Source organism: Maylandia zebra, linkage group LG17 (genome assembly GCF_041146795.1).
Source record: "Maylandia zebra isolate NMK-2024a linkage group LG17, Mzebra_GT3a, whole genome shotgun sequence".
Taxonomy (NCBI): domain Eukaryota; kingdom Metazoa; phylum Chordata; class Actinopteri; order Cichliformes; family Cichlidae; genus Maylandia; species Maylandia zebra.
In genome coordinates this window covers 20745913-20762173 of record NC_135183.1, presented here as the reverse complement: position 1 = coordinate 20762173, position 16261 = coordinate 20745913, and the positions used below count along the sequence as shown (strand labels likewise).

The following is a 16261-nucleotide window of genomic DNA, read 5'->3' as shown; positions in this document are numbered from 1 at the left end:
CTGAAGGAAATTTTCTTTGAGTTCAGGCTGTGATCAGTTGACCTGCTGCTCTTTGTGGATTTTAAAAAACGCAGTTAAACAAAACCACAGCCACTGAGCACCTGTCCAACACAGAGCTTTACAGTGCAAATCACCACAGTACTGCAACAGTACGCAACATTTGAATAACACAAAGTTAGTACAGCTTAGTTTGTTGTGCAGGACATTTCACAATAGGAAAATTCATAATTTATCAAAACACATCCTATAAAGGTCCAATATGTGATAAAAAATGGTGACATAACATGTCATTAAATCTGAAGTTTATCAAATGACACTGAGCAGGCCTTATCGTTAAATATAACCTCTCCTCCTCCTCCCTTGTTTTCTTACATCTTTCTCCATCTGAGTGAAGTTAGCATGCTTTCTTTTCTCTCCCTCTGAAATACAGCAGCTGGAACTTCAGCTAGCAACACACTGTGTGACAAACTGCACACAAACAGGTGGTGTTTGTGTTTTTGCTGATGTGTGTTGAGCTGGCAGAAACGTTGCATTTGAAATTACCTGCCTGTCTTTGACCCCACTGCAAATTATATAAATGAACATAAATTAACCAGCTTGCTTTGAAAATGTAAGGAATAGAAAGCAAAGATATTCATGTAAAAATTAGGGAATAATAGTAAAAAGTTAGAAAAATAAGTACTTAATTAAAGTACAGAAAATTCTACTTAAGTACAGAAACGAAGTATCTGTAATTTGTTGCTTCCCAAGTAAAAACAAACAGTTTTACATTTTTAGTCACAGTAAGCGACAAGTTCACAACATCATCTTAAAATTTCTTTGTATTATTGTACAGTCTTTACCTTACAAAATGAACGCGCTTTGAGGCGACTGTTGTTGGCGCCATATAAATAAAACTGAATTGAATTCAGTTGAAAAATTCCAACATAATACTAAATTTCAAGGTGGTCAGCCATACGGGTCCTTTGAACAGCAGAGACCTTCACTCAGTCTGTCCTTTTCTACATTAAGTGCTGTGTAGAAAGTATGATGATAACCAAAACCATCTGGGTTTTTCCTAACCGAAAACCTTGGCTGACTAGTGAAATCCAGGCTCTGTCTTTGCTTGGTTTGATACCACCCCTCCCCTGCACCCCCTACAGAGTAAATTGGTCCATCACCATCACCCATCACAGAGCGCTCAGCCAGCTGGAGAACAGGAGCTATGTGAGGATACTCTTTGTGGACTTCAGCTCAGCTTTCAGCACCGTAATCCCAGACATCCTCAACACCAAACTGGACAACCTTCAGTTCAGCACTGTCACCTGCTCCTGGAACAAAGATTTCTTCACAAACCGGCCTCAATCAGTACGACCCGACCTCCACCTTTCCCACCCCGCTGTCCTTCACCATCGGATCTCTGCAGGGCTGCATTCTCAGTCCCTTACTTTACACCCTGTACACCTATGACTGCACACGAACCCACCCAACCAGCATCATCGTCAAGTATGCTGATGACACCACGGTGTTCGGCTCATCTCTGATGGAGATGAAACAGCATACAGGGTGGAGGTAGAGAACTTGTCCTGCTGGTGCTCAGAAAACAACCAGAAGCTGAACGTCCTTAAAACAAAATAACTCATAATGGACTTTAGGAGGAGCAGACAGGTCCACTCCCCTGTGACTATGAATGGAGAACAGGTGGATTCTATCTCCACCTTCAGGTTTCTGGGCACACAAGTCTTTGCCTATGTCACCTGGACCCACAACACCATTGCCCTGGTAAAGAAGGCCCAGCAGCTGCTGCACTTCTTCTATGTCCTAAGGAAGAATAACCTGGACCAGAAGATGCTGTGGCCTTCTACCGCCCCCTAGTGTAGAGCGAGCTCTCCTACTGCCTGGAGGGGCCACGCCTGAGAACAGGAAGGCTGCACAGAGGTTAATTAACACCACCCAAAAAATCATTGGCTGCCATCTGCCACCCCGTGAGGCCTCCTGTCTCAGGAAAACCAGGGCCATCACAGATGACCCCTTGCACCTCACCCACCACCTGCTTGATCACTGCCCTCTGGGCCATTTGGACTGTTAACAAACACTATGCCCCCACACCCCACCCCTGCCCACCTACTTCACCAATCTGATCCACGGCCTGAGTAACCCTCACCACTCAGGCCACTCACTCACACACACACACAGACTCTATATAGACCAAGTCTTTTCTTTGCTCTCCAAGCACTTTGAACTTGTTCTTAAATGTGTGTCTTTCTCTTATTTTTGCATACATTTCCCATATTTCTTATTTATTCCTGCTGTCTACAATTTGTATTTGATTCTGGCACAGCTGGTGTATAGCACCCACAATTTTATTGTACATGTACAAAGACAATAAAGTTCTATTCTTTTCCATTATATTCTATTCTACTAAAAACTCTTGGCAAAACACCTCAACCGTATGGAAACATTTCTAGTAAGCACCTTTAAGCAGAAATTCCTGTGGTGTGACTATTGAATCTTGCATTGTAGACTCACTTCCTGTGAGTTCCCCTGCAGCCCCACTCTGTCTGTTTACAGGTTAATCAGACAAATTGTATTTTTATGCTAACATAAGCTAAGAAGAACATCATGAGGCTAATCCTTTAAAGATATTAAATATGAGCTCATAAAATCCGACTAATGTAACGCCCATCTGTCTTCCTCAATAAACACGATGGGCGCTTAATTACTTTCTCTCTCAAGTCGGCTTAATGAGGGAATTAAACTCCTAACCCTGGTCGTGTTAGTGCCTTGCTCTACACAGTGATCTGGACAAGGAGCTGCAGAAGGCAACCATACAAAGGGAGACTGTGTGTATAAATGTGTGTGTGTGTCGTGAAATATGGCAGCGGTGGCTGCAGACAAAGAGCAGGTAGATTGATGATTGATTAGCTGTGGCTGTCTGGCTGACTGAGACTCATTGGCAGCCGTCACTTTGATGAATTACACCGCTGTGAAAAACACACTGCATTCTGATTACTGCCAGCGAGACTGGTGTGTGCGTGTGTGTGTGTGTAGTGGGGCTGATGGCCTGTATGTGCAGTGCATGTGTGTTTGTGCATGTTGCTACTGATACGCTTCCCTTCATGACTCTGAATTGCTCTGCAGGGATTGTTTTTAGTGGATGTTGCCAGTGTTGTTTCCATGCTAATCCACTGTGCCCATGTTCACACACCCAAAATCCTTGCTTAGTATTCTGCCGAGGGAAGCGTTACATCCCCACAAGTCTGACTCAAGGTCCTATACGCTGTTCATAAACAGAGGGCGATTTGTTCATATTTAACAAGACGGATGACAGGTATGTACCTTTTTTTTGTTGTGCCACAGCTCCACCTGTCACAGGATGCACTGAATAATTTATGCCGATGAAATCCACGCTCTGCCTTTTGATCTGGCAAAGGCCGGAAGCATTGAAATTATGGGCGATTTATTTAATGAAAGATTTCAGGAGCTGACACGGGGTTGGACCCACACCGGTGTTTGATGGTTGACACTGATGTGGGTGGACTTAAGCTGCTGACTGCTGGTATTTTGAGATGAAAGTGCTTTCAAAGAAATGCACATTTTTAATTCAGGAAATCGGCACTCTGTTAGAAGGTGTGTGTCTATAACCCCAGCATTTCCCCTCATTGTCTCCAAACATCGTCATTTCTTTTATTCTTACTTTATCATGAAATAAATGTATCAGCCTTTATTTTTTGTACGTCTACAGCTCTGCAGTGCAAATGTCCGAATGTTGCACCACAAATGGATCCACAGGTAAATTAGCTGAGAATATGAGCACAGCAACAAACCATTAAAAGCTCAGCAGACCACGATTTACCAAACAGGCAGTTAAAGCAGACGGTAAAGCAATCACAGGCAGGCAGTAAGCAGTTTTTGAGATTTTTCTTGAGGATAGAAACAGGTTTAAGGATTGCAAAAGCAGAGAGGACTGTTCATTTCTCCAGCACAACAACAAGTGGAGGGGGGCTTTGATTCGACTTGATCCTCCAGTGATGTGTAGTGAAAGTATACGGATCGGTGGCCTGTGGGGAACACCAGGACATGTCTTGGTGGCCAGAGGGCTGTTTTGGCCTGTGATGAACTGTCAGCTTGAGCACTGATATTATAGGTAAACAGGAGTGAGTCTGCAATTATCTGCATGCTTGTCTACACCGTGGACAAGTCACCTGCTGAAAAAGGAAGGTGGAGGAGAGGGAGGATGTTGCTGCATCTGAAAATAAGTGCCAGGTAAGGACCAGGCCAGGCAAATATATGCACAGTTATAGCCCAGGCACAATTTAGTGAATACATATCCATGTGTTCATAAAATATTTTATCATCTGTCCTTCATATTAACGAAATAATCTGAAATTTTAAGTAGAAGAAGAATGTGAAGAAAATAACTTGAGTATGTTGCAGACACACTAGCTGGACACTTCACTGAGTTGACACTTCATTGAACTGCTGTAATTCTTCATAGAATAGATTAAGCATGAAGACATTTGGTTCATGCTCATATGATGGGGAATCTCGAAGCTCATACAGTACTGTTATCAATGCACAGGCACTTTGTCGGCCGCTAACAGTCACACTCCGGTGAAACCGTCAGGGCGACTTGGGGTTCAAAGTCCTGGTTAAAGATACTTCAGCATGTGGACTGCAAGAGCCAGGGAACAATCCACCCACCTTCACCCAAGGAGTTAGCCTCACTTCCTGTTCTTAGATGATAGGAGTGGTGTGGTCTTCTGCTGCTGCAGTCCATCTGCTTCAAGGTTTGAATAAAATAATAATAAAAAGCAAATCAGCAGTTTCTGAAATGCTCAGACCATCCTGTCTGGAACCAACAATAATGATGCATTCAAAGTCTCTTAAATCACCTCCTTCATTCTGATGCCGTTTGATCAGGAGGTCATGCACTGAGGTGCTGTCATGTGATTGGCTGATCTGAAATCTATGTCAACAAGTGGCTGAACATGTGTACCTAATAAAGTGGCCGGTGAGTGTATATTTAATGCAACCAATTGATTTTGTTCAAGTCAGCTCCTCAATCACGTACATTTCATGTACTGCTTCCACTCAGAATTCACCTGTACGCACCTCTGTCCTCAGGTTTGTTTTTTTATTGGCTTTTTAGTTTTTTGCTTGAAATCAGCATTATTATCCCAGACATGAGTCTAGTGTTTATTTCCCCTAAATATCTCCAATGTATTGTGAACATTTCCTTAATGCTTGAATAAAAAGAGATTCAGTTGAATATCACCTCAATACCTTGTGTGCAAGCGTAATTAATAAGCAAAAGTGTCAAGTTGAAGTTGACTTTTAAATAGTTTTTACTAGCTGTCCCAATAATCATTGTCTTGCCACGACCATGAAGTCAGAAGGAGCTTTAAAAATGGATAAGAGGGATGGGACAATGAAAATCTGACACAGCAGCAGTTGCTGCAGGTGGCTTGGCTGTACAGAGTGGCTTCAGACAGCAGTCACATCTGTCTCTGCTGAGAATGTCCATCACGTGTACTGTAAAAGGTTGTGTTTAATCAATAGTGGCAGGTGAACCTCTCCATAGCAAGCTAGCTAGTTAACGCCAGCTATTAATGAAAACCAGAAACAATTAAGTTAAGATCATAAAATAGTCAAACACTACTTCATATAACAATTACAAATTTACCAAGCACGCCGTGTCCTATTAATTACTGTATGTAATCTGATGTCAGTCACAAGTAGGTGTCCAATAATCATTTGATCCAGTAATTTGGGAAGTGATGTTTGAATAATTGAAAACGAAAAAGATATTTGTATTGAAAAGAATTTTTATTGTCCTTTACACTCTTTGAGACTACATTTTTTTGTTTACAAAAGAAAAAGAAAGAAGAAAAACAAAAACTGGCAGGGTCGATTTTTCAGATTTCAACTGATTCAGATGAACCACAAGAGCCAGCCGGCCTCTCATTTCATCACTCCTTCCCATCTTATATTATTTATTAAAAACAAGCCTGTAGTCCTCTAATATACATGAGAGACTAACACATAATCCCGCATACATATATCACGATTAGAGATGAAATACTTCAGAAGTGCTGGTGAATTCTCAGATTTTAAGGATTTCATCATAAAAAGATGCCCCCACAAACTGCATCTAAAAGATGGATGTATCCACCATGACATTATGTCACGAAGCCTCAAGCTGGTTTTCACCATCTTGGTGTTGAAACAAGTGGGGGAGCTTCTGCCCAGGATTTCAGACAGTACATATACTCTATTAATCCTCATCTGCCTTTATTACAGAGCATAATTTACAACATTTTATGAAATATGACCTAAAACCAGCGTTTGAGTCCAGACTCGCCTCCTGCTGGTCATTAAAAAGACTGCAGACTTCTATTTTCTTACCTTGAAGCCATTTTTTTTTGTTGTCCTCTGCTGTGCAGTGCAACTCGAGCACTTGGAGCATTACCGCTGACGCACCACATTAACACAACATTAGACTTGAATCTAAAGGCAGGCTCATCATGTACAGTATAACACACAGTAAAGTTACACAACCCTCTTTAAACCAAAACCTAATCAACTCATTTTCGCTCATATTTTCTCCTCACAGGTGTTTCAGGACTTTTTTTTCACCTGCGTGCCTTCTCATGTGGGTGGTTAGGCTCCCCGCCTGACTGAAACTTTCCCCACATTTCTCACAAACGTACGGCTTCTCGCCTGTGTGGACTCTCATGTGGACCTTCAAGGAAGTGGTGTAAGCGAAGTCCTTCTGGCATATTTGGCATGAGTACGGCTTCTCGCCCGTGTGAATCCTCGTGTGACTCGTCAACCTGGAAAGGCGAATGAACCTCTTCCCGCAGGTGTTGCAGACGTGAGGCTTCTCGTCCGTGTGGGTCCTCGTGTGCCTTTTAAGCTTTGAGGCGTTGACAAATCTATTCCCGCAGGTGGTGCAGAGGTAAGGCCTCTCACCTGTGTGGGTTCTCATGTGGCAGAGAAAGCTGTTGCTGTGGGCAAAACGTTTGCCGCAGGTTTTGCAAGAATGCCGCTTCTCGCCGGTGTGTATGGCCGTGTGCCTCCTGAACGCCGACGGGTCGTTAAACCTTTTTCCGCAGGTGATGCAGAGGTACGGCTTTTCCCCCGTGTGCGTTCTCATGTGCAGCCGCAGCTTATCGTTTCTTCTGAACGTTTTGCCGCACTTCTCACAGAAGCACGGCCTCTCATCCGTGTGGACTTTCATGTGGAGCTTGAAGGAAGCGCTGTAGTTGAAAACCTTCCCACATGTCATGCAGGAATACGGCTCATCGTCTGCGTGGATTCGTAGGTGATTTTTAAGCGTTGATTCATGTTCAAATGTCTCCGTGCAGGAGCTGCAGGAGTAAAGCGTCCCATCTATATTATTATTCGTAGTACCACAAAGTTCTTTTATTTGTAAACTATTCCTGCAGACTTGTGTGTTTTCATCTGTGTTGTTACAGACTTTCTTTGGTTTCGGCTCCGTTTTTAAGGGCATTCCTGAGTTTTCACATTTGACTCCTTCCTGTTCTCGACTCTCAGGTACAAAACAGGACAGAAGCTCGGCACTGCCCTCACAAACAGGAGTCACCATGAAGGCATCACTTTCCTGCTTTAGCACAAGCTGCTCTCCTTCCTCACTAATGCACAGCTCCTCCTGCTCCTCTTTAATCAGTGAAGGTTTCTGATCCTCTGGATCCAGACTGGCGTTCTTCTCCTGGATAGAGATTTCCTCTTCCTTCTTTGTACAGATGCAGCGTTGGTCTACAGGAACAAAGGGACACGAGGCAAAACGTGAGCAGATCGATAGTTGGGATGTGACGGTGTGGAGAGACATTTGCCCTCCCCTCCCCGAACAAACACAAAAAAAATGCAGGTATAGAGAAGAACCCAGGTGTCCCAGTTTTCCACTGGGACTTGAACTCAGCTTGCACCAGTGGATCCTTGCGCACCCACTGGTGCACCTGTACTTAAGGTTTTGCAAGTGAGCGAGGGGGATGTTACATGTAGTTTTACACTCTGTAGGAAGGTTTGGAAAGACAAAATGATCCGATTTGTCACGATGAACTTAAAAGGTTAGTGCATCAGTTACTGTTATTTATATAATATTGTTATTCATTGTAAAATAGTTTTAGGCGTTGTCAAAATGCTTCATGTGTGTGGATTAGAGTGTGCATTTGCAAATCTTACTGTGTGCTTGTGGATCACACTATACCCATCTACAAACCCTTGTGAGGCAGTGGAAGAGATCCTAGTTCCTTCCAACAAACATGCCAACACGGGAGGTAGTGAGGAGAGGATAAAAGAAAAGAAACAACGGGCAATATAATAAGATATAAAATAATTTTATATTTAGGGCCACCATAAATAAATGGTGCAGTGTGAGGGGTATAGACACAGTGAGGGTGTTCAAAGAGTCCTCCTCCTCCTGTGCATCCTTGCTTGCTGCTCCTCCAGCAGTCTCTTTTCTCCTCTGTCCTCCTGATACATTTCAGGATTTGAGGCATCCTTCAACATTACTTCTTGCCATTAACTTCCGGGTCACAGCCAGCGGGACGGAGGAGATGAGGAAGCACATATTAGAGAAAAGCCTCAGGTGAAGTAAAGATAATGCGTTACTCAAGGCTAACAACAAGGGAGCTGTCAAATAGTTCGTTTTGCTTAGCTTGCTTGGCTAATAATGAGAGCTGTTTGCATTCTCTAAATATTAAGGAAAGGCGCTTCACTGCTTCTTTTATTGCCTCCTTTAGCAGAGGAGACACTGGACACCACTGAAAGAATAACACCCGCTTCTTCTCGAGGTTTCGCCTTCACATAAATTTATATAACCTCTAAATCCACATAATGAGCTGTATTAAAATAATCAAAGTGTATGGAAGCTATAGTTTTATAGGTTTGCATTAGCAATATCTGCTGCTGCACTGCAGCATTTAGAGTTATGCTGGCAATACAATATAGAAGCTGTATTGCCAGCATATATGGAACGCCAGGACTGCCATAATGAATTAATTAAATACACCATTAAATAATTAATTAAATGTGGCAATAATTAATTAAAATTGGAATTAATTAATTAAATAAATAGTTATGACACATGTAATTAATTAATTATTGACACATTTAATTAATTATTTATGTATTTCACATTTTAATTAATTTTGACACATTTAATTAATTATTTAATGATATATTTATTTATTTCATTTTGGCAGTCCTGGCGCCTGGCTCTCATCATGAAATAATTTTATCTGTCAGCCTCACCCATCAAACTCAGGGGGCGGGGTTAACGCTGCCCATGCAGCTTCTCTAACATTTGATTGGTTGCCGTGCAAAGTAAGTCAAAACAGGTCGATCCTAGATAATCGATTGCTTGTGTAGAATTGGGGCAGCCAGGTATCCCAGAATACAGATCAAATCACAGGCAGCAATGGTGGTGGTGTAGTTTTAAAATACCCCGTTTTTCTGTCACCAGCTACACTTTTAACAGTGTTTTAGCCGCGAATGTCGCGACGTATGTCTGGTCAGGTTGTCAACATAGAACATGTTTGCAAAAGTGCTCAGATGTTTTCAGAGATTTCACTAGCTCTGCTAACAGTTAGCATGCAGAGTGCACCGAGGGGGTTACGTTAACCGGTTTGTTTACATATTCCACTCTCCGTGTTCCACATGTTGCATTCGCAGATTCTCATTTTCACCGAACGATCGTCTCTTTCCACCTGGTCTTGTGTCTCTGTGCTTCTGTAACATAAAGAACGAGCTGACATTTTTCTCACGAAACCAGCGATCAGCTCAACAGACCCTCAGTTTACCTGCATGCATCCTCCTCCTCATCTGTCAGCTGTTTAACACCTGCTGCTAATTCAAGAAACACGCCTAGTTACCTGGTGATAGTCACAGTTTAACTGGGCAGCCGGTACTCGATATAACGCAATGTCAGCGCATTTTTCTGCACAAGATAAGTAAATATAGTGTTTTCCCCGAGCGCAGAGCTGCTGGAGCTTGTTTCCTTACAGAGCACTTTATAGGCGAACAGCTTTATCAGCGGCTGATGTCCAATCACCGGCACACAGCTTTCAAACCTCAGCTGAGTTTTAGCTCTCAGTGGTTAAACGCTGGACTTCATTCACTCAGGTTCTGTCTGTCGGGTCACGTTTACTTCGCTGTTTTATTTACAACTGAGCAAATCGGTTTGGCTGAGGTTAAAGTTACGTTTCATAACTGCATAGTTTCACAGACGTTTAATGGTTCACTGGCACGTGTTAGACTGAACTATCATCTAAATATCATCTGTTTTTTAATAGTTATTCAACTGTATTCTAAGCACCAGCTGTCTGTTAGAATGTGATTTTTTCTCTCTCTCTCTGTTGGCAGAGGTATAAAAATGCGCAGGAAAATCTGACGTGCATGGCAAACTTCACCGACGATATTTAGGGAGGAATAAACACACATCAAACATAAATGAACCATTTGTCTGTCTCCATAATTGAGAGAATTTTCTCTTCTTATGTCAACACTCTCTCTCTCTCTCTCTTTTTTTTTCTTTTTTTTTGCTTTTTCGGTCATGTTATGTTTACCTGTCAAAGGCTTGTTACAAACTATGAAACACATCGTGCAGACTTCTGGATGTTAGAAGAAAACGAATACTGCTCATGAATGAGACTAAAGGCAGGAAGGTGTCCTTTAAAACTAAACATGTTAATAGGACCTCCCTGTTTATATCATAGTTTATGATATAGCACGTGTATTTCAGTAATAGCCTGCTGAGGCCACTATACGTGCTGGCCTCATATCAAATGTGAAGGCAGACTGAGTCTATGTTTGACGTTTTTTATATCTAATCTTCCTTTTCAAACATTTAAACAGCAGCGAGTCTGCAGCTGAGGGAATACAAATTCAAATTGTCGGAACAGGTTTGCTCGTTTATTAAATGTATAACTGTTATTCTAATCTGCTGCTGAGTCTCTTACACTTTTCTTTATGCTGTATATTTTCACGTCTCTGGAATAGTTGGAAGTTAGATAGTCAGGTGGGAAACTTTGTGTTAACTCATGGAGCTGAGGATATCGTGGATATCGTGGACATGCTGACCTCGCTGCGTGGTGTACAGAGCGAGGTCAGCATGATTAATATTCACAATAAAAATATTAGCCGAACATCATGAAGTCTGTATGTGTTTCATAGTGTCGAACAACCTTTGTACAGTTAAAGCCAGCAGTTACTACATGACGGAAACACCAACGTTATCTCTTTTATGTGTTTATACACAGGTCACGCTGATTACTGAACAAAAACCCAAAGATCAGATGTTAAACAGATTTATTTGCTCTCTCTCCTCCTTAAACATGTTTTTAATGTTAGTTATAATTCAGAATTGGCGACTGAAACACGTAGGACACATAAGAACATCAGGAAATAAAACACCGATAAATATAACCTCAGTAAAAGAAGTCAGCGGGGGTTACTACAGCTGTGTACCAGGGCCTGCGCTTTGTCGGTGGGATTGCTTGCGAGGCGAGCGGGTCTATCCCACGCTTTGCCGTGAGACTGGGCAGACATCTCCGAAATCATCGAAACACTTTTGCAAAGAGGCTGTATCTTGACAAACCGACCAGACACATGAAGATTAAACCACTACATTCTCGGCTAAAAAAATATTAAAACGGTATTTGGTGACACACAAACAGGGTTTTTCAAAGCTCAGTTCTGTTAGCTTCCACATGCCGGTTGTTGTGTGCTAGAAACAATGGCCACCAGGCCAAAGCAATGGTTTTGACTCGATCAGCGTTAACCCCGCCCCCTGAGTTTGATGGGTGAGGCTGACAGATAAAATTATTTCATGATGAGAGCCAGGCGTCAGGACTGCCAAAATGAAATAAATAAATATATCATTAAATAATTAATTAAATGTGTCAATAATTAATTAAATGTGTCAATAATTAATTAAAATGTGAAATACATAAATAATTAATTAAATGTGTCAATAATTAATTAATTAAATGTGTAAATAATTAATTAAAATGTGAAATACATAAATAATTAATTAAATGTGTCAATAATTAATTAATTAAATGTGTAAATAATTAATTAAAATGTGAAATACATAAATAATTAATTAAATGTGTCAATAATTAATTAAAATGTGAAATACATAAATAATTAATTAAATGTGTCAATAATTAATTAATTAAATGTGTCAATAATTAATTAAAATGTGAAATACATAAATAATTAATTAAATGTGTCAATAATTAATTAATTAAATGTGTAAATAATTAATTAAAATGTGAAATACATAAATAATTAATTAAATGTGTCAATAATTAATTAATTAAATGTGTAAATAATTAATTAAAATGTGAAATACATAAATAATTAATTAAATGTGTCAATAATTAATTAATTACATGTGTCATAACTATTTATTTAATTAATTAATTCCAATTTTAATTAATTATTGCCACATTTAATTAATTATTTAATGGTATATTTAATTAATTCATTATGGCAGTCCTGGCGTTCCATAAGCATATGCCACCACAGACACCCTGAATTGGCTAAGTGATGGATGAAGGGAATATTTCAGTCACAGAACAACTTTGAAAATGTGGAAAGGAAAGAAAAATATATTTACTGCCTTTTATGAGCCACATGTGCCATGTTCTTTAACATTCACGTGTTTATATGTTTTTGTCATATTGTGTTTCTGTTTGAAAATGTGCTCATTTTGTCCATGTTGCGGACATTGTAGTTTCAACACTGAAGAACACTGTTGACGAGTCTAGTGTAAGTGCGATCTGATCCTCTGAGCGCTGCACATCTCCTTTCTTAAGACTTTTTCTATTCTTCCTAACACATTTCCATTAAGCAAGTGACTTTCCAGGAATTAGCCAAAAAATTGTAGACTTCTCAACCACACATGGTGTTCTTCCTGGTTAAAAAAACAGGGTTAGGGTCCATGCCCCTTCATGCGTAAGTAGATAACATAACATGCATCAGTTACAGTTAGTGACAGCTGTCACTGTGCAAGCACGTATGCTATTACAAGCAAAACACTTCTTAGTAATACACTAAGCATAACTATGATATGACCGTTGTAGAGAATGCAATGCGAGTAAGCCTATATTATTCATAACGGGCTTGACAAGATTAGTTCTCACAGTTTCTGTTTGACGGAAGGCCAAAGCCTCACGCTAGGCAACGTAATCATCGAATAAAGCTAAAAACAGTTAGACAAGTTCCCTTTTTCATCAACATTTTACCATATACAGTGGGGCAAAAAAGTATTTAGTCAGCCACCGATTGTGCAAGTTCCCCCACCTAAAATGATGACAGAGGTCAGTAATTTGCACCAGAGGTACACTTCAACTGTGAGAGACAGAATGTGAAAAAAAAAAATCCATGAATTCACATGGTAGGATTTGTAAAGAATTTATTCGTAAATCAGGGTGGAAAATAAGTATTTGGTCAATAACAAAAATACGACTCAATACTTTGTAACATAACCTGTGTTGGCAATAACAGAGGTCAAACGTTTACTATAGGTCTTTACCAGGTTTGCACACACAGTAGCTGGTATTTTGGCCCATTCCTCCATGCAGATCTTCTCGAGAGCAGTGATGTTTTGGGGCTGTCGCCGAGCAACACGGACTTTCAACTCCCGCCACAGATTTTCTATGGGGTTGAGGTCTGGAGACTGGCTAGGCCACTCCAGGACTTTCAAATGCTTCTTACGGAGCCACTCCTTTGTTGCCCGGGCGGTGTGTTTTGGATCATTGTCATGTTGGAAGACCCAGCCTCGTTTCATCTTCAAAGTTCTCACTGATGGAAGGAGGTTTTGGCTCAAAATCTCACGATACATGGCCCCATTCATTCTGTCCTTAACACGGATCAGTCGTCCTGTCCCCTTGGCAGAAAAACAGCCCCATAGCATGATGTTTCCACCCCCATGCTTCACAGTAGGTATGGTGTTCTTGGGATGCAACTCAGTATTCTTCTCCCTCCAAACACGACGAGTTGAGTTTATACCAAAAAGTTCTACTTTGGTTTCATCTGACCACATGACATTCTCCCAATCCTCTGCTGTATCATCCATGTGCTCTCTGGCAAACTTCAGACGGGCCTGGACATGCACTGGCTTCAGCAGCGGAACACGTCTGGCACTGCGGGATTTGATTCCCTGCCGTTGTAGTGTGTTACTGATGGTGACCTTTGTTACTTTGGTCCCAGCTCTCTGCAGGTCATTCACCAGGTCCCCCCGTGTGGTTCTGGGATCTTTGCTCACCGTTCTCATGATCATTTTGACCCCACGGGATGAGATCTTGCGTGGAGCCCCAGATCGAGGGAGATTATCAGTGGTCTTGTATGTCTTCCATTTTCTGATGATTGCTCCCACAGTTGATTTTTTCACACCAAGCTGCTTGCCTATTGTAGATTCACTCTTCCCAGTCTGGTGCAGGTCTACAATACTTTTCCTGGTGTCCTTCGAAAGCTCTTTGGTCTTGGCCATGGCGGAGTTTGGAGTCTGACTGTTTGAGGCTGTGGACAGGTGTCTTTTATACAGATGATGAGTTCAAACAGGTGCCATTCATACAGGTAACGAGTGGGGGACAGAAAAGCTTCTTACAGAAGACGTTACAGGTCTGTGAGAGCCAGAGATTTTCCTTGTTTGAGGTGACCAAATACTTATTTTCCACCCTGATTTATGAATAAATTCTTTACAAATCCTACCATGTGAATTCATGGATTTTTTTTTTCACATTCTGTCTCTCACAGTTGAAGTGTACCTCTGGTGCAAATTACTGACCTCTGTCATCATTTTAAGTGGGGGAACTTGCACAATCGGTGGCTGACTAAATACTTTTTTGCCCCACTGTATGGTAGTTTGTTTCGACCCTCACATCTTCCAGGTGTTTCCTGTTGACTTACAATTTTCTTAACTCCTCTTTCGTCACTTGTTGCAGGGCAGGGCACAAATGCAATTTCAAGCTAAACGGAAGTCTGGAAGCATAAGGGCCATTCAATTTTGCCCATCTCCAATTTTTAAAATCTGATGGTCCACAATTTCCCCCTCACACACTGAAATCTGAGAAAATGTTTGAACATGTATATGTATAATAATAATATGTAAATAATTTCCCCCAGGGATCAATAAAGTATTCTGATTCTGATGTCAACAACTTTTCAAAATAAAAGCCTGAAGTTCTCTCTCACCATAAAACTGTCCCAATTTTAAACCATAAAAATTTCAGGTAAATGAGAGGGGGTTGAACAGAACATTATACTATAATATATTAATATTATGCTTTAAAGTTGCACTAATTCTAATGGGTCAGATGTTGAACTGTCTGACAATAGGATAACATAAAGTGCCATTAAGGACAGACTCTATAGCAATGTGTCTAATATTTAATTTATTATTTTCTAACAGAGCCTAAGAGTGGGTTAATGTCTTGGCTGTGTGTCTCCAAAAGTTGATTCTGTTCATCTGGACGTAGCTACGTCCAGATGAACAGAATCAACTTTTGGAGATTTACTTACCTGGATGATTGAGAATGCACCAAGACGTTTTGGCTGTGTGGTTTTATTTCATAAAAGTTATATTTCTCTTTAAAAAATATTTTATTGACTCCTAGTAGAATAATGAGCCCCTGTAAAAGCTCACTTTTTCCTAACTCCAGCACTCACACCAAACTCCATTCAAAAAACACGTGTTTTTAATGTTCTGCAGTCAGCCCTCTCTGTGTCCACATGCCGACATAAACGAAACGTTTCTTGTCTTAAACCAGGTGACATGTTGCTGAAACACACCTGCTGCCGTGCTGTATGTTACACACCTATTCTGTGCAGCTTTATTTCGGGGTTCCGGATGGTTTCCAGCAGTCTGCGCTGATGCTCCACTTCTGTCTCGCACTGCTCCATTTTACTTTCAAACTCTGTGAAGATTCCCTCAAATGCTCCATCCAGCCTCACACCAATGACGCTCCTCCACCCACCAACTGAAGACATTGCTGCTGCAACAATTTGCCACACTCATCGGCTACACAGCCATCCGCAACAAGGTTAATAACAGGCTAACGCTACTGTCACTACCCGATCCGTACCGGAAACCCTATCAGTACCCCGCATGCGCAAATTTTTACGTCACTTCCTCTCTTTGCCAACATTGCGACATATTTGAATGATACGGTTAGCGCCCAGTTAGCTCCTAGCATTTCTCAGCAGCTCTGCCTCCTTTTCGACTACCGGGACATTTAAACAATGGATA

The 16261-nt window shown here is 41.1% G+C and overlaps 1 protein-coding gene across 1 annotated transcript; it reads right to left on the bottom strand.

Moving 5' to 3' along the window:
* Nucleotides 1-5789: 5789 nt before the first annotated feature.
* On the bottom strand, nt 5790-16106 carry LOC101482282 (uncharacterized). The gene is made up of 2 exons (XM_024805692.2): nt 15831-16106; nt 5790-7761 (listed from the first exon to the last, which is right to left on the bottom strand). The coding sequence occupies exons 1-2, from the start codon at nt 16000-16002 to the stop codon at nt 6590-6592; spliced, it is 1344 nt and encodes a 447-aa protein (XP_024661460.2). The 5' UTR covers nt 16003-16106; the 3' UTR covers nt 5790-6589.
* Nucleotides 16107-16261: the final 155 nt, after the last annotated feature.

Coding starts and splice junctions, on each gene's coding strand:
- LOC101482282 (XM_024805692.2), bottom strand. CDS start 16,002: ATGTCTTCAGTTGGTGGGTGGAGGAGCGTCATTGGTGTGAGGCTGGAT. Junction 7,762..15,830: donor AATAAAGCTGCACAGAATAG/GTGTGTAACATA, acceptor TTGTTCCTGTAG/ACCAACGCTGCATCTGTACA.